Source organism: Cheilinus undulatus, linkage group 5, assembly GCF_018320785.1.
Source record: "Cheilinus undulatus linkage group 5, ASM1832078v1, whole genome shotgun sequence".
In the NCBI taxonomy this organism is placed as follows: Eukaryota; Metazoa; Chordata; class Actinopteri; order Labriformes; family Labridae; genus Cheilinus; species Cheilinus undulatus.
The window spans coordinates 33,194,668-33,218,577 of NC_054869.1; the positions used below are offsets into that span (position 1 = coordinate 33,194,668).

The 23,910-nt window shown below is 37.5% G+C and overlaps 2 protein-coding genes across 3 annotated transcripts; both read right to left on the reverse strand.

Annotated features, from left to right (window-relative positions):
- Positions 1-5,097: 5,097 nt before the first annotated feature.
- Positions 5,098-13,005, reverse strand: cdc45 (CDC45 cell division cycle 45 homolog (S. cerevisiae)). 2 transcript variants are annotated; one of them, XM_041787681.1, is made up of 18 exons: positions 12,810-13,005; positions 12,592-12,651; positions 11,099-11,191; positions 10,863-11,000; positions 10,523-10,669; positions 10,369-10,427; positions 10,241-10,289; positions 9,995-10,056; positions 9,842-9,892; positions 9,629-9,748; positions 9,346-9,477; positions 9,119-9,217; positions 8,857-9,018; positions 7,470-7,608; positions 7,296-7,379; positions 7,094-7,212; positions 5,950-6,026; positions 5,098-5,486 (listed from the first exon to the last, which is right to left on the reverse strand). In XM_041787681.1, the coding sequence occupies exons 1-18, from the start codon at positions 12,858-12,860 to the stop codon at positions 5,422-5,424; spliced, it is 1,707 nt and encodes a 568-aa protein (XP_041643615.1). In that variant the 5' UTR covers positions 12,861-13,005; the 3' UTR covers positions 5,098-5,421. The 2 variants fall into 2 exon arrangements, 1 of the variants encoding a protein (XP_041643615.1); XR_005991903.1 differs by lacking the exon at positions 5,098-5,486 and adding an exon at positions 6,916-6,973.
- Positions 13,006-14,240: 1,235 nt separating this feature from the next.
- Positions 14,241-23,529, reverse strand: plpp5 (phospholipid phosphatase 5). Its single transcript, XM_041788557.1, has 8 exons — positions 23,385-23,529; positions 21,950-22,093; positions 21,726-21,834; positions 20,717-20,807; positions 20,550-20,613; positions 20,330-20,454; positions 19,836-20,006; positions 14,241-18,444 (listed from the first exon to the last, which is right to left on the reverse strand). Exons 2-8 carry the CDS (start codon positions 22,018-22,020, stop codon positions 18,275-18,277), a joined length of 801 nt encoding a protein of 266 aa, XP_041644491.1. The 5' UTR covers positions 22,021-22,093; positions 23,385-23,529; the 3' UTR covers positions 14,241-18,274.
- Between the last annotated feature and the right edge of the window lie 381 nt (positions 23,530-23,910).

Sequence of the window (23,910 nt, forward strand, 5' to 3'; positions counted from 1 at the left end):
CAGGTAAACACTTTGGAAAGACAAAAATTGGTGTGATATTATTTTGATATAATGCATTATAATATGGAGAGTTCTATTCGACTAGATAAAAGGCTGGATATTACATTGCAGACGTTGCAGTACTGTAAAGCTTCCTATTCCTATGTGCAGTTTAGACTGTGCAGAAATTGGCATGCAGGTTTTGGTAAATGAGACAAGTAAATAAAATTTGGTTTCTTGGACTTCCATAATTGTTGTTGTTGTGCTACAGAAACAGGTATCACTGTTCAGTCTTTTCTGGTCATGTTTTGAAGTTTAAAATGTTTGCATTATGACAACTAGAAATGGGAATCACATGATAGTTCATGATACAGATATGATATACTGAGCTCACAATATCAATAAGGCAATATTGTGATTCTGGTATAGAAGTCCCAGCTCCATAAAAGGTGGGACATTGGTTTAAATGGGAACCTAAACAGAATACAGTGAATCTTTTTCAATTATTCCCTGCAATGTAGCGTCAGTGTCTCTCAGCATGCCTCATGCTTCAGCTTCTTTTCGTTGCTGCTTTCTTTGCACATTTACTTCTGTTCATGTAACCCTCATTCATGCCATAACATAAGGAGTCATCAGTAGCAGTAGGGAAGTAGTCCGTCTTTTTTAAAGAAAATATCCATATTTGTCACCTGCCATCATATACTTCTGTAACTTCAGTGAGGCCAGGAGTGCATTCCTTTATCAATATTTGAATCCCATGTAACACTATAGAAGCTTCCAGAGGGGTATTCCATGAAAGTGGATAAAGGGTTAAGCCTGACTCTTTTCGGTTAGTCCGGCTTATTTTAGTAGGACTTTCATTCCATCAACATGGCTAATTTGAGTCATGGAATGGGTTTCCATGGCCTAGCAGCTGCATCCAAGCCATACATCACCAAGTGCAATGCAAAGCGTCAGATGCAGTGGTGTAAAGCACACTGCCACTGCACTCTAGAGCAGTGGAGACGCGTTCTCTGGAGTGAAGAATCGCGCTTCTCCACCTGGCAATCTGATGGATGAGTCTGGGTTTGGCAGTTGCCAGGAGAACGATACTTGTCTGACTGCACTGAGCCAAGTGTAAAGTTTGGTGGAGGGGGGATTATGGTGTGGGGTTGTTTTTCAGGAGCTGGACTTGGCCCCTTAGTTCCAGTGGAAGGAACTCTGAATGCTTCAGCATACCAAAAGGTTTTGGACAACACCATGTTCCCAACTTTGTGGGAACAGTCTGGGGATGGCCCCTTCCTGTTCCAACATGACTGTGCACCAGTGCACAAAGCAAGGTCCATAAAGACATGGATGAGAGAGTTTGGTGTGGATGAACTTGACTGGCCTGCACAGAGTCCTGACCTCAACCTGATAGAACACCTTTGGGATGAATTAGAGCGAAGACTGAGAGCCAGGCCTTCTCGTCCAACATCAGTGTGTGACCTCACAAATGTGCTTCTGGAAGAATGGTCAAAAATTCCCATGAACACACTCCTAAACCTTAAGGAAAGCCTTCCCAGAGGAGTTGAAGCTGTTATAGCTGCAAAGGGTGGACCAACATCATATTAAACCCTATGGATTAAGAATGGGATGTCACTGAAGTTCAAACGTGAGTCAAGGCAGGTGAGTGAATACTTTTGGCAATATAGTGTAGATGGCTAGATTGATAAATAGATAGAAACTAATGAAAAACACATGTATAAATATCAACTAGCAACATGACATGAACATTGTAGAACAGTAAAATAACACACAAAGCAATCCCAGAAGGCCCTGCCCCAGGTGACTGCTGGATCACCACAGTAGGACTGTATAAATGCCTTTAATCCACCATTTCTTGACAATAGCATCCTCTTTTATTTGTTAATAGTGGAAAATGTTGCCATTTTTGGTCAAAACTTGTTCACCTTCCTCCTAAAACTCTTAAATATATGTTGTTTGGTCACGGAAATGTCCTCGGCTCACGTTTTCACATTTAGTATCCTCTTTTCAACTATTGATTGATTTGGGGTTCATAATCATCCCATGCACGAGCACACATGCTGATTGTTTAAGCCAGACTGGAGTTAGCTGTGCTCAGATGCAGCTGAGTCACGTTTGTGGAACGAGTTGAGGCCTAAGTCGGAGTTGTAGCTAGGTCAAGTCAGGTTAATTCAGGAAAGCTCAGCCTTCGTTAGCTACTTTGATGGAATACCCCCGGTCAGCTATTCTAAGCTAAGCCTTAAAGTGAGCAGTCATCAAACTCAAAACTTACGGTCATGAGAGGGAAAGAGTGAGAGGAGAAAAACAGATAAAAGTCAACAGTACTATCTAAAAATAAACTCTCCGCCCTGTTAATGACATAAATGTGTCTTTCTGCTTCCTCTCCTTGATAACATCTCTCTGCTCGGACTGTAAACAACACAATTATGGATGTAAACACATTCAGGACCTCAGCTGGTGACAATAAGACATTAATATCCTCCTGTGGTGTGATGCACGTCGTTGCACGTTTCAGTCTCGCTGCTGCCAATCAGTCTGGACTTCCCTGTATGACATCCACCTTCCTTTCCCCTGAAGGTCATGATCTCATCCTGCTCCAAAAACGATAACGATCTTAATCACCCCACAGAGAACAGCTCTGAACCCCCCCACACACATTTTCATTTCACATTCTCTCTGGACACAGAGAAAATATCAACACTTGGAGGCTTGGCCTACTTTCTCTGATGTGGGCCAAGGTCCCAGCCCTCACCTTTGTCCTACATGAGAGCGCTGAGCTCAGGAGAAGACGTCAAGGCTTTTAGAACAGCAAAACTTTCATCACAAGTCTCACAATAACATTTGCAGCCATTTGACTTTTCTATGGAACCAAAAGTCGTGCATCATTAAAACAAAAGACTGGATTACTTTGGAAAGACTGTGACTGCCAACAGCAAAAACTCTGCCAGATCTTTGTTTTATGACAGAAGAGAAAGTTCATCCTCCTCCTGACAAACTGATTACGTTTTGTGTGTCCATAATGTACAAAGCACTTCACTTCTCCCAAAGAAATGGCACTAATTTACGATGCAGCTTTCGCCATTTTGTCTCCTTCCGCCATGCACTGATATCCTCTGATCAGCTGTGTGGGTATGCAGGCTTCTACAGGAATAATAACACCACACCAAGCTTAACAAAGATAACATGAGCGATATTGACTTACCTGGTGGTGTAGGTGTGGAAAATACAAACCCATGCTCAGGATCTCTCCTATTACCTCTCTGAGCTAGTAATAAACACCAGAGCAGCTTCCACAGAAATCACTGGAGGTTAAAGCCACTACTATAACCAAGTACCTCTTACGACTCAACTTCAAAATCCTTTAGTATCCCTTTAATCCTGCACTTTTAAGGGCCTTTATATGTTCTTCAGTCAATCAGCTATAATTGTATCTGATTAACCATCTGTGTGTGACTGTATTGTTATGGGGTTCATATCATAATGTGAGTTAGGACTGATTCCCACTCCTATTATCATCAGTGCAGTTCTTAATAGAGTTCACAATGTGAAATATTCAGGCCTGTCAAGAGTAATTGTAATCAATTAAGGTCCATAATTAGTGCATTAACTTTATCAAAAGCATCATTAATTACATGCTTTAAAGTCTGTTTCAACACACTTTGGTTAAACCAATGTAGCGTCCCCCTGCAGCCACAGCGATGTAAAATAGGGCACCACTGCCCCTTAATGCCTCATTTTACTTAAAAAAAAAAAAAACCTCAGACAGCTCAGTAGACAAGTCAAAAGTCATCTGCACCATGTTATCAGACATTTACTTATTTTTTTTACTGTTCACACCAGTGTTAATTTTGGAAGCTATTTTTAATTTAAGTCTTAGTTTTAGTCTTTAAATGAAATGCATTTCAGATTTAGTCACATTTTAGTCATTTCTATTCTTTTAGTTTTAGTCGACGAAAACTCAAAACATTTAAGTCTGGTTTTAGTCTATAAAAATTACTCACATTTTAGTCTTTACTTTTAGTCCAAGCATTTATTTTCCTGCCTAAATCTGGTACCAAAATCACGGTAGTGTGATCTATGCACTTTGCAAGACCTGTGGTCCCTGCTTTCTACAGCTGGGAGGCAGAATTGCTACAGCTGCATTGTTTTACGGCAGATTAACCTACAGTGGAGAAATATCACAGATTTTGAATTTCCAACGAAAACTACAGTACATTTTAGTCTAGTTTTGGTCATCTTGACAAAAACTAAACTTAGTTTGTCAGTTTTAGTCACCACAGATCTATTTTTGTTAGTCTTAGTCTAGTTTTTGTCATAGAAAAAAAGGCTGTCGACCAACATTATTAGTCATAGTTTTAGTCGATAAAATAAACACTTGTGGCACTCAGGGGCAGTTTGAAAATGCGTGTTTCGCAAGAACACTTCAAAAGTTAGACTGCTGATAGCTTAACTTCTGCTGAACATGTACTGCTGATATTGGCTCAGTACTCTGCAGTGGCTGCCAGTGAGTTCAGGTACTGGTATGAGGTGTACAACCTTATCTCTGTGTGGAGGAAATAAGCTTAACCACTTCCTTTTCTCATTTCCATGAACTGAAGTCACAGCGACTCACTTTTTTTCTCAAAGTGCAGAAGAAACACCTCATAGTTCCTTGTTAAAGAAATATTTGTGGGATGTCCTTTTGAACTTCAGTTGTAATATAAACTTTGTTTTCTTTGTACTTTACAAATTACATTCTCTTTACAGAGTAATATTTTATGTCTTCTGGAGCCCAGAGACATTTTAACCCAGATCCCATTAATAGTGGTTAGACAATTTTAAGATATTTGAAAAAGCATGTGACTTATCAGTTATCTTAAATCTCTGGCAGCGAGCAGTTACCATGGGATTTCCCTCTGGGAGCCATGGCAACACAAACAGAAGAAAAGATATAATGCAAGTCCGAACATTGCTTGCTGTTTACATGATTCTAAAAAGTGAATGCTAGGCAAGTAATATGGAATATGGACAGAAAAGTCTCATACAATTCACAGCGCTCATATCTTGTAAACTGCTGGAAAAGTCAACCATCACATAACTTGTTACTCTCTGACCAAAAGAGAACAACATGTCTAATTTACTATGCTGATTTATTGAACATTAAAAATGTAAAAATGCCATAAAACACTCACATACATACACATGAATAAAAGACAGATCTTAAGAGACATTAAAAGAATACACTTCCACAAAGACTGTACAATAATATACAAACAAAACTGATTTTTAAAAAATCTAATCATGGATTGAATCCCTGTGCTGGTGAAACTATTCATGTCTGACAGACAAGACCCGTTTTGGTCACATCAGACATAAAAGTGTGGACAGCAGACGCACTTACACCATTTAACAGACAAGCCAAGAACTCAACCTCTAAACTGACGCTCAGGTTGGCTCTCACGACAGCAGAGTGATGAGTGCATCCAGAAACTTGCTCCTGTCCTCCGTCTTAAGCTCAATAACTGCACAGAAAAAAAAGTGAAGGCAGAAATGATTATATAGTCCTCAGCACATCTGTCAGCCTGTTAAGATGAATGGAGCCACGGCAAAAATGAAGACAAGGTTGCCACCTTCTGTCCACATAGAAAACTACAACTCCCTATATGAAATAACTAAAAGAGGACCTGAACACAAAGTGGGCCTTGTCTAGCTGAGTGCCAACCTCTTATTTATGTAAGTCTGTCTGCTTGACCCACAGCCAGTGCAATTATTTAATTATTATGCATGGACATTTGTAGTCTGATAAATTCTTGATGAGGAAATGTATTCTACATTTACAGCTGTGCTTATGTGATGTTTGTATAGTCTGCCAAGTTGTCTGTTATCTTTACACAGGTGCTTTAAAAAACTAAAATAAATCAAGTACATTTCTTTTAATTTAGCTAGACACAGAGCAGTATGAAATTAAAAGCCAAAATGACTTACTTGAAGTGTCAAAGTGGTCATGAAGAGTTCTGGAGCTGGTGCTCTCTGCGGCTTTCTCAAAAGCTCGGCCGAAGAAACTGAAGATACAGACGGAGGGAAGAGTTCAGAAAATAAAGGCATTATTCTAAATGAATTGCATGTATGCATATTAAGCCTGCATTTGTTAATCATTCACGTCAATTACTTAACTGTTAGAGGGTTAATATGAAAATATTTGATAAGCATCCACTACTTCAATCATTTTAAAACAAAACCAAAGATCCCTAATCAGAATCAGAATCAGCTTTATTGGCCAAGTATGTGTGCACATACAGGGAATTTGACTCCAGTAACTTTTGCTGTTTACCGTGTCAATGTGAAGGCTTTTCTCTATTTTTTATCAATGTGAATATCTCACCTTATCATAATCAATTTTTGGTTATGGAAACACAATCCATCTCATTTTATCAACACTTCTGGCTAACTTTGAAAATTACAAACTCTGCAAGGCAAATGGGTATTTAAAGCATTCCTCAGGTAGTTTGTTGTACACTGGGACATGGGATTAAATCTACAAAATATAAAAGAAGAAAGGCCTATCTCCCCTTTACAGGATCACATAACAAGGCAATAACACGTTTTCACTGGTAGGTCTGCAGAGTTAAAATCCAAAACTTATAAGATATGTGCAGACTTAAACTATACAGCCAAAAAGTCAAGTTATGTTCTAAACACAAAGAGGCTACTAAAACAACTTCTTCATGAAGTCTTAATTTTTGACTAATATATTGGAGAAGCATTTATATTTATTTTGTCTACATCTGATGTTCATAATTATCTGGCATTATCCTAAATATCCAAAATATTTTACACATTTATTCCCGGATATTTCAGGACAGATTGCCCCTATAAAATCTTGACTTGTCGGTTCTTATGCACCTTACAGCAAGAGGAGAGGGGTGTCTTGGGAGGCAGGACATGACTTACAAAGGATGGTGGGGAAATGCCAGACAAAGCAAAAGTCAGATGCTTGATGGTATTTTACCTAAGTATGGGTAAAAAAATGTGGCTGTTTACTTTCGTACATGAAGCTCTCCCTAAAAGTAGAGAAGATTTTCTTTGGTTCTATGCATGTGTGGAAAAAACTTTAAAAGAGAGGCCTTACTTCTTCTTGTCAGATGTTTCAGACTCAGGTGGGATTCCCACAACAATCACAGTTCCTTTCTCCACATCCCTGGGAGCAGCCATGATAAGGGGAAGCAGTTTGCAGCGCTTGTTCCTCGTCTAGAGGATAAAAACATCATGAATCATAGATTCAAAATAAAACAGCATCTTCTTTTAGAGCCTGAATCCAGTTCGATACTTACAGAATGAACAAAGGCCTTCAGGAGGTATTTGCAGAGCAGAGTCAAGGCCATGGGCTTAGAAAACAGCTTCACATCAGGTGTTCCCTACATGAGTCAGCAGGAGGAAAATACCGAGCTCATAAACTGTTCACCGTTACCAAAAGTCTACACATTAAGCGGCACAGACACTCGTACCTCCATGAGGTAGCAGTAGAGGAAGGGTCCCTGAGACAGGATGAGATTGGTACAGATGCAGCTGGCTACAGTTTGCTGGATTGCCATCAGCTTTTTCTTTGCCAGGTCGATGCCTAAATGTAGACGCTCGAGGTTACTCCTGCACAGAGTAAAAGACACAAGCCAGGGAAAGACAGTTTACTTTGAGGTATGTTTGCATTCTGAAGAATAAATGTTCTTTCATAGCTTTAAACTCAACCTGCACATGATTGATCCAGAGTTTTGGTCAATACGCATTTTTTATTAGGGTTCTCATCAACTAAAAGATATCAGATGAGCCAGCATCATCACTCAGAAATAAAGTTAAAAAAAAATAAAAAAAAATAAAAAAATAAAAACACAAACATTTCTGTAAAACTGGTCCATCAGTTCAGCCAGCCAGTGACCATTTTATCAGGATATTTTGACTTTATAACTAAAAAAACAATGATGCATTCACGTGGACTCTACTTTTCCTCTACAAGTACAGTTGACTTAAAGTCACCAGTTAACACGGTCACTGATAAAACCATCACACCAGGAGCATCATAACTGTGCATGGTGGAAAATATTGAAAAAAAGAGAGAAGTGTAGACAGCGCTGATCTGACCACCAATTACCATGATTACTCATGTTTATTAGTTTTGAGCTCAGGATTATCGTATTTACTGTCTCCATGTTTGTAGTTTACTTCCCACAGATCAGGTAGTTTTATACGGCCTGAGCTCTCTCCTGTTTCTTCTAGTGGTATCCTCTAGTAACGTCACATACAAGCAAGTATATTTGCAAGAACGCTCATGAGGCAGTTGGAGGTATATATAGTGAATGATAAAAAAGCAAGTGTATCTAGTCATTACAGAAGCCCTGGAAAGATATGCATACAATTTATTTCACTCTGCTTCTGTGATGGCATGTCAATTTTGGATGTTTTCTAGAGAAATCAACACAATGCCATGGGGACGCATGCTTCCTTATCCCAAATAAGGACAAAAAATAAGTCAAGATCCTTAAGTAACAACCACAATTTACTTATTACAGTGGAAAAACAGTAAAATCAAATATAGGGATGGTCCTGTCTGAATGTTGAATAGTCCAAAATTTACTCCGCCTCATGCCCAGTGATAGCTGGAATTGGCTTCAGGCCCCCCATGACCTCAAACAGGATAAGCAGTGTAGAAAATGGATGAGTTTCCACTTAGGCCTTGCAAACATTACTGACTTTGTCACATTTCTTTTCTGGGCCCACATTTACAAAACTCACTGAAATCAGCTCCACAACCTACCAGTAAATACCACTGATCTTGGTTCTGCTGAACTGATGCATGTTCTCCCCATGCATTTCAGTAAGGCAGTTTAAAGTACTTCACACCTGGAAAGAGAGTCCAGAGCCTTGATGAAGTTGTCCCCATCACTGTCGTCTTTCTCTGTGCTCTCCAGTAAGGAAGCAGTAGCGTGCACCATGTCACTGGCCAGGAAACGGTTCTTAAAACCAAAGTGAACGCCAAATGTCTGGATGCGGATGTCCTTCATACTTAAAGAGGATGGAAAGAAAAATCAACAATTGAATGTCAGTGTTGCAGAAAATTAAGATTTTTTTAAATCAAGTTTCTCAGAGGATTGAGGATTCATACCCGTATTTATTGGACGATTCCTCAATGACGTCTCTTAGGTTCTCTTTGATTGACATGTCCATGGAGTTAAACTTCTGCCTCACTTGCTTCAGCGGTAGTCTGTTAATAAGACAGTGAATGCCGTTATATGCAACCTCATAGACTCGCATCAAAGTCCACCTTGATATCATTTGTTAATAGATGCTGCATTTGTAAAGAACACAAAGACTTGTTTTCTAGTGCTTTACCCCATGTCAGCTAGAAACTCTTGAAGTTTCTTTTGCCCATTAAGCGTCCAAAGCTTGAAGCTGCATGCTGTGTAACAGGAATTACAGATGCTCTCATACAGGGACCAGTGCTGGTAGAGGGTTAGACGGAGGCTTGAGCACAGAATTAAAGAAAACTGGAGGAAAAAATAAAAAGAGCTACAGAGTTTGAACAACTGATTTTTTTTTTCCTATGACAGGTAACAAGGTACAGGCTGTGATGTATTGATCTGTAATGAGAACTTTTCAAGTGATTTGAGGATACTCGTATTCGAAGGAAATCCTCATGCAGTCAATGGAGAGGGAGTTCTCGTCGTCCTCATTGCGGTGGTTATGGCGGGAAACATGCCTCTGCATTGTGGCAACATCTGTTATATACTTCATACTACAGGAAGCAGCAGGCAAGGATAACTATGTTAGATAAGGCAAAATATATGCAAACACTCCATAATTACATCTTATATTAGGGAATTCTTACTGTGTGATTTTATCATGAACCCACTGGTCAGTCAGTCCAATAACTGCCCACCTAAAAGACAAATAGCAACTTTTCACATCAAAAGGTTTGTACTATGACCCATGCATTTCCACAGTTATGTTATTAAAAAAAATTGTTTATCTGATAGATTACCAAAGCATGTCTTTTGTGTCTTTAGTCAGCACCCACGCCAGCTCAAAAATCATCATGGCAACCTGACAAAGGCAGAGAAAACATTTATTTAATCTATTAAGGGTCAATAATAGAAGAGTACTAAAATAACGACTAATAAATCAGTTCTAAAGCATCATGAATTAAAATCATGTTTAATTCTATCATGTGCCTTCCATTATTTTTGATCGCTTCCAAAACAGAACAGAAATAAACTTCTAAACTTACAGAAGTCCCATGATATTCATACTGCTCATAGTCAAACAAGATTTCCCTCCTAAAAGAAAGGAAAGAAAAGTGTCTGATGAAGCGTTCAGGATGTGTATAATCTAAACACCAGCTATTACAAATGTTACCTTCGTGCCTCCCACTCCCTTTTTGCTCGCTGTCGTTCAATTCTCCTCTCAACTGCTCCCTGTAGCAACGCCACCACAAACACAAATCACTTCAGTCAAATCAACACAGTTCTGATTTATTTCAGTGCCATGTTTGATCCTGTTTAACACGTACTTCATCAAATCTCCTTCGTTTCCCAGAGGGCTCTGAGCCTTCATCACTCTCATTTCCAGAGTCATCCCCCTCCTCTTCTTCGTCCCTGAAGATATCATCATATGAGGGAACACCAAGGTCGTCATCCTGTTTAATTAGCAACTTTATCTGCAGTGAAATGAGAAAAGTGATATGTCAAATCCTAAAAATTAACAGGTGAAGAGTTTCAAAATCTGACTGAAGAACTTTAAGCACCAGTTTTTAAATACAGATGACACAGTGACTGAGAACTAAAACTTGAATGTGTTGCCCATGCTCTGTTATTAGCTATAATTTAAACTATTTAATTATAAATCATCACCTGGGTGTCATTGTAAACATTGACAACATCTACAGGCCGGTGAGTGTCACAGATGAAAAAGATGGAGTCATCATCTGGTTGCAGCATCTCAAGAAGGTCCACATTTGCCCCACAGTTGATGAGAACAAAGTACCGGAACTAGAGGACAGCAAAAATACATTAAGAGTGACAGAAATGCTCCCTCCACTTTTACCCCGCAGTCACTTAGCCATAAAAACTCTCACGTTTGAATTTACCTGCTCTTTGTGTTCAAGGAAAGCTGTGCCGAGGTCCTGCCAGCCTGTTACTGGCACAAGCGTGTACTGGACCTGGTCACAGTGGAACAGCGCCTTGTAAAGAGACAGAAAAATTAATCAATTGTTTTAAGTTTAAGTGTCAAAACACATGAAGAAACTTTATATGTAGGTGAAAAGGAAGAATAGATACTTTATTAATCCCTCAGGGGGGAACGTAGTTTCTATACTATGTTGTTCAACATGCACAAACAGAATCCTCAGTTGCAAATACTAAAAGATTCTATAGACATGTCTTGTTTTCTTAGTTAACATGATCTCAGACCTCTAGATCTTTACATTAACCCAAAATATAACTGATCCAAAGAGCCAAAACATTTTGTATTAAATAGTTAAATAGTCACTACCTGTATCTTAGGTACTTTATTAGGTATCCAAGATATTATCCACATGATATTGGTATTTATTTTTCTAAATTCCTCATCTTAAGTATTTTTCAACAAACACAAGCAATAATAATAATAATTCTGTATTATAATCAACACAATAAAAGATATATTAAACTAGTGCTAAAAAATGTGAAAAAAAATCTTATTGCAATTATTCTGACTCATATTGACAATTTGATAGAAATTGTAGTAGTGAAGGGAATAATAATTTTTAACAGAGAAATACTGCACCTTCTGGGGTTTGAGAAGTTTTAGGTCTGAACTACATTTTAATATTGGTATCAATGTTGGCTCAAATCAATTTCCAAATATTGGCATATTGGATATCTGCAAAAAACAATATAATGCATCCCTATATTTGATTATTGATTTTATTACAGTAAGTTCTGCTCTCCTGAGACACACCATCACTTACTGTCAACACTTCTGGCATCTTGGAGAACTACTATTTTGTGTCAATGGAAATTAAAGGCAAATAGGATTATAAAAATGTTCTTTTAGTGCATGGACACCTTAAGCCTGAAATGTTAAGTGCAGAGGAAAGTAGAAAAGGCCTGCATTCCTTATTGGACAACATAAACTCTTATTGGCAGGGCTGCACTGTTGATATCACAAACATAAGAGTATGCAGCAGTTGATTATACATCATGGTCAACATTGAAACACATAAGATACCAAGGCTAATTTTTACACAATAATAAGCTATGAGAACAATCAGTGTTATTCCAATAGTAGTATTAAGTGATTATCAGTGAGTTTCCACAAATCACTGAGCTCTGATCTATGCTAAGAAATATAAAACGATACTGGAAACTTTAAATCCCTTATCGTAGCAAGTGTAAATAAGGCAAACAATACCAGTAGAGCTAAATAACCCTCTTATCGGTTCATTCAAACAACATGCTTCGGTGGAGCAGATTAAACATTCCTTAATTAAAAATGTAAGTAACTTAATGACAATGAAGCAAAGTAAACAAAAGCCAGCTGCCTGTCAGTGAAGGTTGGAAGAGCTAATGTTTGCTAACTGATGCTAGCTTGTTATCTTACCTGCAGTATCTTACAGGCACAGAGAGCGTCGATATCTGACGCCACCAAGAGTGCGACTCTCTGAAAGTAAAATATTTGGTAAGAGCGGCATATACAATATTAACTTCACGTCTCCAAATTCTAACCATCAAAAGAAAGCAGGAATCCTCTATTTACGTTAGCAAACTGTTCCTCATAGTACAAGTAAGCTAACGTGCGACAGTTAGCTCCAAACTTACCTGGTTGGCAACAACTTCATAAAACTCCTTCCTTATGTCCGTGATAAACATTTTAAAAACTTTCAGATAAAATCTTCGTAAAATGAGATGGAACAGCGCTAAAGTGACATGAACTACTGTTTATCTGGGGTTTGTTGTCAGACGAGGGGCTTATGTCGCTGAAGTGCTATGTTGGAAATGTGGCGCCAAATCTGCACGTCAGTTCCAACCAATCACTGTAAAGGAATCGACGTACGTCATTTAGCGTAAGCAATACGCGCCACAATGAGAAATTGGAAAACAAAGCTCTTATCCCTCTGAGAACCAGCAGAGGTGGACAAAGTACACGACTGTTGTACTCAAGTAAACTTACAGTTATTCTAGTTAAAATTTACTTTAATAAAAGTAACAGCTCTGGTCTGAAAATCTACTCAAATAAGAGTAAAATGCATTTAATTTAAAGTTTACTTTAAGTACTGAGTGGCTACTGAGGAGTTGTACTTTCAATATATGATCTTTCCTTAGTGGCAAGAACAACAGAATATATATACAACCAGGGTCAAGTAAAATAATACCTCTACAATAAAGTAAAATACACAGCAAAATGTAATTTTAATCAAACTCACGCAGAGTTAAATTTCACACTTTAAGAGAGTCTATGACAGATCTGCAGTAACTCGTGAAAACCTGGGGCAAGGTGGGTCTCCTCTAGCAAGAACAAATCAGAGAGTCGATCTCATTGCAAGGCAATGCATACTGATTTAAAGTAATTAAATGGAGGGTGTCAACCAAAGATGTATAAAAACATATTATTTCATGTTAGTTTGTATGTGCAACATATATGTGGACGTAAATGCAAATGTATATTTAACCCATGTATATCCTGGTATGCATAACATGACTCAATAATTATCTACCATATGAGTAACTATCAGTCTTGGAAACTTATTTTTGAGACATTGGTTTTCACATTTTCTTTTGCTTCTTTCTTCTTTTGTTTCTTTTTGACATGTCTTTTTGATTCTATTCTTTGTTACAAAGTCTAATTATACTAGAAATATAGTGCGGTTTAATTACAATCCCTTTTCATACCTCACCAGCACAGTCTTTATTTGACTCTTTCCCCGTGAAAGAGGCTTCAATGCCACAAAAAACTGTGTATCTCATGTGCAAATAAATAAAATAAATAAATAAAAATAAACTGATGAACAATACGTGGTATTGGAACACCTTATGTCACATGTTGCAGGAACTATAACACTGTGGATAACTTCACTCATGGTGCAAATGTGTCCCACTATATTGCTCCAACTGCTGATAATTCTACTGAGACATTTGTAACTGTTGTTAAATCTTTTACTCAAACCCTCAGTCTTAACAGGTCTTGTAACTCTAAAACACTTCTAAAAAAATTGATTCTGACTCAAAGAAAAATAAGCAAAGGACAGCATATAATATTATGTAGAAACATCATTAAGTGTCACAAAAAGTCATTGAAAGCATCACAACATGTACAATCAGGAAACTGTACCAGCATGAACTGCTGCTATGTGCTCCTGCAAGCCAAGGCAAATCAGGATGACATCAATAAAGCAAACAGGCAAGTTTTAGTAGAGTCCCTTTTCATGACAGTAGATCTGTAAAGACCTGATACAGCTACATGTACATCAATAATTTAGTGTAGATGAGATTTTGTGGGAGGTACTGAAGGAGATATGTTGCCCCTTCCTGTGCGAAACATGCAGGAATTTATCAAAATGCAGCAAACTCTAATGAATATTTCCCATGGCTGTTTGCCTAAAACCTATGTGCCCTCAATCATGTTTTCTATTTGCATGACATAAAATGATTACATTTAAAGTAAACAAATATTCAAAGTCGAGTAAACTCCCACATATCCCAAAACAAAATACTCTTAACCTGTACACCATCACAAAAATCCCTTTTAGATTGACAGAGATAATACAGTTTTTTCACTTTACATGATTCCACCCTGAAAACTTCACATTTTAATCTACAAAACAAAAAAATATGAAAATAAATTTTTTATGAGGTTAAGAGAGGCTGCATGCCAAGATTTCACATCACATAGTATCATCCCAACTGAATTCTACAAACTGTAAAATATAAGTTAATCAAAATTCGAGAACAATTTTCTTTCCACAACAGGACAGTGAACATACACTGTGACGTGCAATATATACTTCATTCATTACCTAACAGCGATAAAGTTATGTAGTTAACAAAGGCACAAATTCATCATTTTTTTTCTGCCAAGTTTGGTCTGAAACCACTGTCATCTGGCTGATTTGAGCCTGACTCACAGCAACGAGCAAAAAGTGCTTTGTTGACCCTGCAAAACTTTGGCTGGTTTCACATAAAAACTGAAACACAATAGTTTTGTCTGTGTTCTACAGAGGAGTGTCAGGGTCAAACATGAGAGATACACAAAAGGAGGAAGAATTGTTTTCAATATGCACTTTGAGAAAAAGTCAGGTTGACAATAATGTTGAAATTCAATTTTGGAGATGCTTTTCTTGTTGCTGCTTTGAACTATTTTTCCTTGAAAATTTGACTTTTTTCTTGACAATCCATCTTTTTTCTTAAAATGCTTAAAGATAAACATATTTGTCTCATTTTTTTAATGCCTGACCCCAACACTCGAAAGTAGTTCTCACATTTCAACAAATTAATCACAAATTAGTAAAATGTACCACTTTTTAAAATTAAAACCTATAATGAAACATAAACAGATAAAAATAATCCAGAAGAATAAAATAACTGAATCACCAACTGCAATGTTTTTCTCCTTAAATAAAAAAAAAAAAAGAGGAAAGGAAAAAAAAACACTGAATTTGACCCGCTGATTAAAGTATCAACAGGATAGAAAACCTGACCAGCAGGAGCGCTGGGAGGCTAGCACCATCACCTGGAGAGGTTACGTACAGTCTGACCTGTGAACAGAAATTCAAACCAGACCTACATCAAGCCTGAGACCACTGAAATATTTGTACCATAGTTCTGTTCAATCGTATTAACAGGTGTGCTGTCCACTTACTGCTGAGATGTGATTATCGTTTAAGAGAAGGTAAGCTGCTACATTATGGCGTTCACACTGAGGACTGGGTACGCGATACCAACTCCTTCTAGATACTAATCAATGTGTGAAAATATTCAAAATATAATCGAGGAAGACAGAAGGATTTAAAGCAATGAGCTCAGCTGTGGAGAACAAAGCTGTGGTGTTTCTACAGTGGTTTTCATTAATCTGCTTTACACAATACAGGCATCCGAATTGGTGCTTCCAGATAGGAAAGGATCTAATGTTAATACGCATGAAGAGAACTCAAAAAAGACAGAGATAACAGAAATTACTCGCATAGACACCCCTTTACTGTTCCTTCAATTTCTTTTCTTAGTATTTTCAATAAATTCTGTGAAAAGACCAAAACCAACCAATGAACTCGTCATAACCATCTCATTGAGCCTACTCTCAAAGCTGGTATGCTTGAACAGATTTTTTTTCCAGATCATTTTTTGCAAAAATCCCCAATTTTCTTGAGCAGTGAAACTGACAGATTTCATACATACTTTTATCTTTACTCAAAAAGCTATACTATCTCTAGTTGTTGCTAATTTCAAAAACAAAAATATTTAAAGTAGCACTGGTTTGCAGGTATACACACGTTAGTATTGCATATCTAAAAATTTAAACTCTAGTTACAAACCAGCATGTATTTTTGTGTTTAATTGTACTGCTGCATGGCACACATGGAAAAGATGAATCATTGCTGTGAAAATGACGGGAAAATTTCACAAAGAGGAGTGCCACAGACATTCCTGTGGACACTGTCAAATTTAATACATTATTGGTCTTGGCTTTTTCACTTGCTTTGTTTAAGACTAAATAAACAGAACTAAAAACTGCCTTATTCTTTTATATGTTGTTAGACACTATATGATAAAATCAATTAATCCAAATTCTAATAAAAATGAGTTTTCTCACCAAACACAACATGGTTCTGCTGTTGACTAAACATTAGCATCAGGCCCAAAGCCTTGTATCTCATTTTTTTTTATTATTTATTTTATAAATCAGTACTACTGGTCACCCTTTACATCCATCAGTGGGTGTTAATCCCATTTTACAACAATAAAAGGCATCAAAGAGATGCTGACTATGACAATTTAATGTCCAATTAATTGAAAAATACAGCCTTTTTAAAAAAAATGTATTCTCTGAAAAGTTGGGATTTTGGGGATAGGAGGTTTTTGCCTGACACCAGCTTTTAGCTAATTAATTGAAGTTTCAAAGCTTATTTTGGGTCTCTTCTTTGAGTTTCATCACATAAAAATAAAACCCAAAACATTCAGGTACATTAAACTAAGTTCTCATGTGCTTAGGAGAGGTTTTTTTTGGTAACCTCAAGAGTTATTGAACTGTTTACTTTGTTCATGGTTTGACTGGTCCAGTCTGGCGTTAAACAGCTACAGTCCTCTGCTAATCAATCACTCTCAAGTTTTTGGTTTGACCTGGTTCCACATTTGATCTTGCGATTATTTGTCAGTCGGCTTCAATCTGAATACAACTTTGAGATGCACTTTAAAAAGTTTCAAGCATTGTAGTTGACCCTTTCAATCCAGACTTTAACCAGTGATTACTATGTTATCTTAAATTTTAATTCTGTCTTTCTTTCAATTTTCTGTTTCTGACAGTCTAACAATTACACATTCCCTTTATGATAATCAAAGCAAACAAATTTTAGCATTTTAGAAACTGTTACCATCAGCTATTTGGCATTATCAATAGTTCAAAAATAAAAAAATAATTTAATCATCAATACTGCTGTTTGCCCCTTTTCTGTGTGTTTGCTTTATGTTTCTCCTCAAGTATCAACTATTCATTTTAAAACTTGCATTAAAAAAATAAAAAATAAAAAAAATAAAACAAAACAGGACACAGCAGCGCCTGTGTGACAAAGTGTTTCATAGCAGCTGAGACAGAGGCCGATAGGCAGTGGACTTTGAGTGCAGTGCTTCTGTAACTGACCTGCTCAGCTGCTGTGAGGATATGATCAATAGGCACAATACAAATGGTGTGCTGGAATGGGCCTTATGGATAAATAAATTGATTATTAAATTCTGTGCATATTTTTTTTTTATCAGTTTAGCATTTAAAAGTCCACCTCAAGTTGTTATTAGAGCTGTTGTTCAACCTATTTGGGCTGTTGAACTACAGCTAATGTTAAACATTGCAGAAACCATCCAGAAGAATAAAGTGTCATTGAAGTCACAAAATTAATCCATGAGTCAATTTTCACCAAACAAAAAAAAAATATCCCACAGTACACTTACAATGATTGACATAAAACAATAAATATTGACAACTGTCCAGCCCTAAAGACATAAAACCCAGAATAAGAAGGATTACGTCGTAACCCTGTATAAATGACACCAGTAAAGAGAGTAATCCAGTTAGAGCTGATCTACAGGGGCAGGATGTAGTTGGAGTTGGCCAATTTGCGCTCCTGTGCAGCGGGAACAGTGTCTCTGTGACGCAGAGGTCTGTGGCAGTCGGGGTCTGAAAGAGGAGGGTAGTGCTGTCTGTAACACAGCCAGGAGAAGGCGAGACCCAGCAGAGAGCCCACCAACACATCTACATAACAGGAGAGAAAAAAACATATGGATGAGGAGTCTGACTTTTACAGCTTCAAATCAACAGTCTAGTCACCCCAAAGACACTAGTATTTTAGGAGAACATTCTGCATGCACTCAGTTTTCATAATAAGGTTCTCTAAGAATGGCTAGCTTCTATACTTCATTAGTTAAACCCCCCCAAAACAAACACTAACTTTTAAGTTAAACGGGGGGGGGGCTGGAGTGTGAAAAAATAACACTGCATATTGCAAGATAAAACTTTGTAATACTGCATCAATACTTATAAACACAATATTAACCTTTTACAACAATTTACTTGCAACAATTGTATGTTTACTTGTATTGGAAATACTAATGCCTTTGCTTAGACTGTTCAGAGTATTGTAATGATACTGGATTTTCAAGTCAGATTTAATTCTGCTGGATTCTAACTTTCCAACTATGACATTTTCCATAAAATAAGATGGAAACGATCATAGTATATATCTTTTTTTTTTTTTTTACAACATATGAACAAAAAAATCAACTATCAACTGTATTATGATGTCTTTTGGTCCCATAGATTCTAGCAAATGCACATTCCTAGTAATTACAGCGAGGAATATCTTTAAGTGGTTTTGAGGTTTAGAGGGGAAACAAGAGGCTGATACAAGAGCCTGAGATACAGGCTCAGAATGGAAGGCCTTTATGGGCATTTTGTACAATGGGGTGAATGTTTTTATAATGTTTAGATTTGAATAAGGATCATGATTTATACATCATGAGGGGTATAAGTGATATAACTGCAAGCTGGCTTGCTGTAAATTTGTTTGTCAGAAGACCTGCCTCAACTCCAATTCCCTGTTTTGTTTCAAAGTTGATGTTGTGTCAGTGTAAGACATTTTCAATATCACAGCTGCTGTTGCTTGAACTCAAAAGCTCTCTTCAGTAACCAAGTATCTGATGTCACTCAGGCTTCATGCAGTTTTTCTACGGTCTACATTATGTGAAATCAGGAGAAACTTGAAAGAAAGAGAGGGTAAATTCCTGAAAGCACAAAGCACAGTAGCGGTAAGGGCTCAGAAAAATTGCATATAAAATGTCTTTTCTAGGCCCCTGCAAGCTTTCATAATCAGAGGACAATGTGGACATTAGAACAGAGTTTTAGAAAATAACTGGACATAAATGTCTTTAGCTACTGACTGGCTGGAGCAAAACAACCACCCTTTATGGTAAATAAGGGTATTATCAGGTCAAACTAAATAAAAGGGAAACAAAGTGGCATTTCTGCCTTGTAATCATACTGGTCTGATTAGTTATTCTCCCCTCAAACCTCCTTCATTTTATAACTAAATACAGCTTTTTTTCTATGACTCATTGTGTGATGTGAGACATTTCTGTGATTCTGACCTTGCCAGTGGTGTTTGTAGTCGCAGGTTCTGGAGAGGGCGATCACTGTTGCGATGAGTAAAGGGATGAGGAAGGCACACAGCCGCCACGCTCTGCCCTGGCCCGCCGCATTAAAGCAGCGCAGCTTTCCTGCGATATATAGTGCTGTGAAACCCAAACCCGCAAAGGCGACTGGAACCGGAGGGAAAGGACAGAGAGGGTGGTCAGAGCTGGAGAAAATATTATTCAGAGACAGAGAACACTCAGGGAAAAATCAAAAACACAGAAAGGGCAAGAAAAAGGAGACAGAGATGCTTTTGTGGACTGTCATATGATGCTAAATTGCCTATACAATAGAAGAAGAGCCTGGAGGCTAAGATAGACTTACATAAATCTATTTTCGGATACATTAAAAGCCCTTTTGCCCCTCTTTGTGTATTTACTTCTCTTTCTTATTTCCTGCTAGTGAAAATGCAGCAGCTACTTAGGCACATTAGAGGTTAAAAGGCTCTTACAGGAAGAGTGCCCACTCGGAAAGCTTTTTCTGCCCTCTATGACCACATCTGGGTCACCGCTGCAGCGTAACTCTGGGTTCATCTGTCCATCTGGGAAACAGCGATAGAAGAAGTCTGGTCGTGGTCTGAGGCAGTGATAGAGAGGAAAATTTTAGGCTTTTATCTGCTGTAACATTAAAATTATAATCATCTGATAGTTTGTTGGGAAACTTTTTTTTACCTGCCAACAACAAGTTTGATGACATTTGTAAAAACTCCATTCAGCACCAGAGTCAGAGTCACAGCTAGAGAAAAAAAAACAAAAACAAGAAGTTAGCAGGATATCTGACAGTGGATTATTTTTTAAATAGAAACTGAAATGCAGATGTTTGTATGAAGCTTTCTCACCCAGTGAGGCCTCCTTCAGATCTCCTCTCTCTGTTCTCTTCATGAAGGTGAACGCCAGGATTACTATCAGTGGGGTGAAAACCGCCACACTCTGAAACAAGCAAAAACATTCATCACAGCTGTAGAATAAAAATGTAAAACAAGACTCAACTGCAGTACGTCTGTCCATGAGCTTAAATGAAACAATGTTAAAAATGTTTATGGATTCAATAAGGGTAATGAAAGAGTTGCATAATGTACAAGGCGAGGTAAGTGCAAAAATTGTACAGTATCAAAATCAATATCAACATAAATCACAATTAATGTCTGTCTTTAAGCAGAAATATCCAAAATAATATTTTCTGTCATTCCCTCTTAGTGTTTTAGCAAATGGCTCTGGTCATGCTCTAGGTTTCTGTCTGATATAAGGAGGTTGTTCTTTGCCACAGTTACTTTGCTAAATGATGCTTAGTGCTACGTTCATGGTAGATCAATTTTGGGTCTTCATAAATAATAACTAATGTTAACAGTTATGATCTTGCTGAGAAGAAAGGCTTTGAACAGCCAACTTCTCACAACTAAAGAGGTTATCTTGAACAGCTTTTGAGTTTGTTTTACTGAATTATAAGTCTAAAAAAGTGATTTATCCTCATACTGCAGAGCTAGAAATATTTGCAATTTTCATTAGTAATGGACATAAATTATTAATATAACATAAAATGGATGTCAGAATTTTTTTCCTTACAGACTTTTTGATTAATCCTAACTATTTCAATTTTTTTAATTGCTGCATTTGAAGCCGGGCTCTTCATGTTAATTTTGCATGATTTACTTCTCACATATATACTGTATATATATGACAAACATGAAGGAAGCGATAGCCACAGTGGAATAAATATTTGCATGTTTTTTTAGATAGAGCAGGAAGGACATGTGTTCATATTCTCTGCTGTGAATGTCATGAGGGAATGACTGCTAGACATGATCTATTTATCATTTCATGACAGAAACATGCAGAAAAATTACTTACAAACATAAGAAAAGTTGGGACATGGTCTCGCTCTACACGGTGAAATTTATATAGCCACATCTCCTCTGCCTGGATCTCCCGGAAGAAAGGAGGAAGCTGCTCTGTTACACTACACAGACAGAGAGGGAGAGGGGGGGTTTGTTTGTTATATCTCATCATTAAAACAAAGCAAGCCTCATAAATTATGGATCCAGAAAGCAACGCTGCAAATGATTTAAACTTACAGGAATACGACCAACAGCGCGATCCTGACGGAAACTTCCGACAGGAAACCTCGGAGCAGCCTCTTCTTCATTTTTATTTCTTCTTGAGAGGACTTCAGCCAACAGCAAACATTATCACTCCATTTTCACTTAACTTAACTAGGACTAGAAAGAGAAAAGCAGGAGTTAAATTTCTATTTGTGACATTTTCTGGTGTTTAAAGGAAAACAGACTATGTATGGTCACACTCTCTATATTGTGTAAAGTACTTTCACCCCAAAATTCCCTCCACACCCACACAGGTGTCAACACTGGTTTTGCCTGACAGTTTCTGTTGGTCAAACCTGTCCGACAACTTCCAACTAAACCTGATTTTTAGTTTATTTTTAATGTAAATGTTGTTCAGATACCTGCAAAGCCAAACTGATTCATACCAATGACTGAAGAGACTTTGTAATCCCTGACTGTGGTGACACCCACAACTTAGAACATATCAGCACAAATCTATCTTCATAGTGTTGTTCTGCTCTTAAATAGTAGCACTGATTGAGATGCACTTTATTCCTTTTTAAATTGCAACTGCATTTGTGTTTAAAAGAATGAAAATCACTTTCAAAACAGTTGCATAAAAAATGACATACAAACCTTATTATTTTCATTCTTGGTATTCATAATTGTTTTCCAATATTTCTATTTCCCATGAACACATAAAATAAACTAAATCTTAAGAAAGGGATCCCTGTACCTTTTTGAAGACCAAGATACTGTACAACTTCTATAGACTATGTATTACTAACACTTTCTAAGCACATAAAGGCATCTCTTCTCTGTTTTTTACTGATACACAATGAATGTATTGATACTAATACAGAGTTCCTTTGAGAAGACGCATCTCACTTTCAAATGACCATCACGACTGAAGCTCACAGTTTCTCAGTGAAGCACACAGTCCCACATCAGCAGTGGTTACTGACCCCTGTACTCTAGTTTACTTGTATGTAAGAAGGAAAAATGAACCTAAACAACAATAACATCACGAGGTAAATGTTCCCCACCCTACAGTGTACACCTCCACTTAAATCTGAGTATATATCTGTCAAACTTTTGAAAAAGATATAATATATCCCTCATCCTGTTCTCAGTATAACCTCCCAGACCAGCTGATACCTGATACAAAAGCTAGCAAGCAGCACCTTTACCTGTACTCCCACTTTTATTTGAATGTTATTTAACTGGACACTTTGTGGAAAATGCTTCGTGCAAAAATGTAAATATGCACACTCTCCCGCCTCTGTTAAAACAACGAGACAGACGAACAAGTTCGCATTTCCTGCCGGAGTGGAAGAAACAAGCTGTTAGCAGACTAAGCTAAGCTAGCTAGGAACATCTGTCCAGGAAGACATCTGTCCCATTTCCGCGCTGACAAAAAAAACATAATAACAAAACCATCACAAACCTTAAACATGTGTTTTCTTCTTTTCTATCTTTTTATCCTCATGTTTGCATGTGCTCTTAAGGTAAACCAGGCCTCGGCATCCTCTATTCCTGCCGACGGTTGAAGTCCTACATAAGAGGAGCTTACTGGAGCAGGGAGGGATGCCACGGAGGAGATGGGTCCTGTTAAGTTAACGGCTGAATTATTGCTACTTCTGGTCGAGGACTTTCAAAATAAGAGGGCGAATTTAATTAAGAAACGCAGTTTGGCCCCTTAAAGTAACATGGAAGTCGTTTACTTTAAATATAACTGTTCACACTCCATTGCTCTGACCAGTTAATTCGTGTAAAGCAAGTCTATATGGGTTTTATAGGGAGAAAAAACTACTTTTTTAAGTAGGGGACATTGTTTAATGACGCCTATTAGCAAGTTGTATGAAATATTTAGAGCAGAATTAAAGCAGCTATTTTGTTAAACATGGCGTGTTTTACACCATGCTACCTTACAAGATGATATATAAAATATTATTAATAGTTTGAAAGGTAAC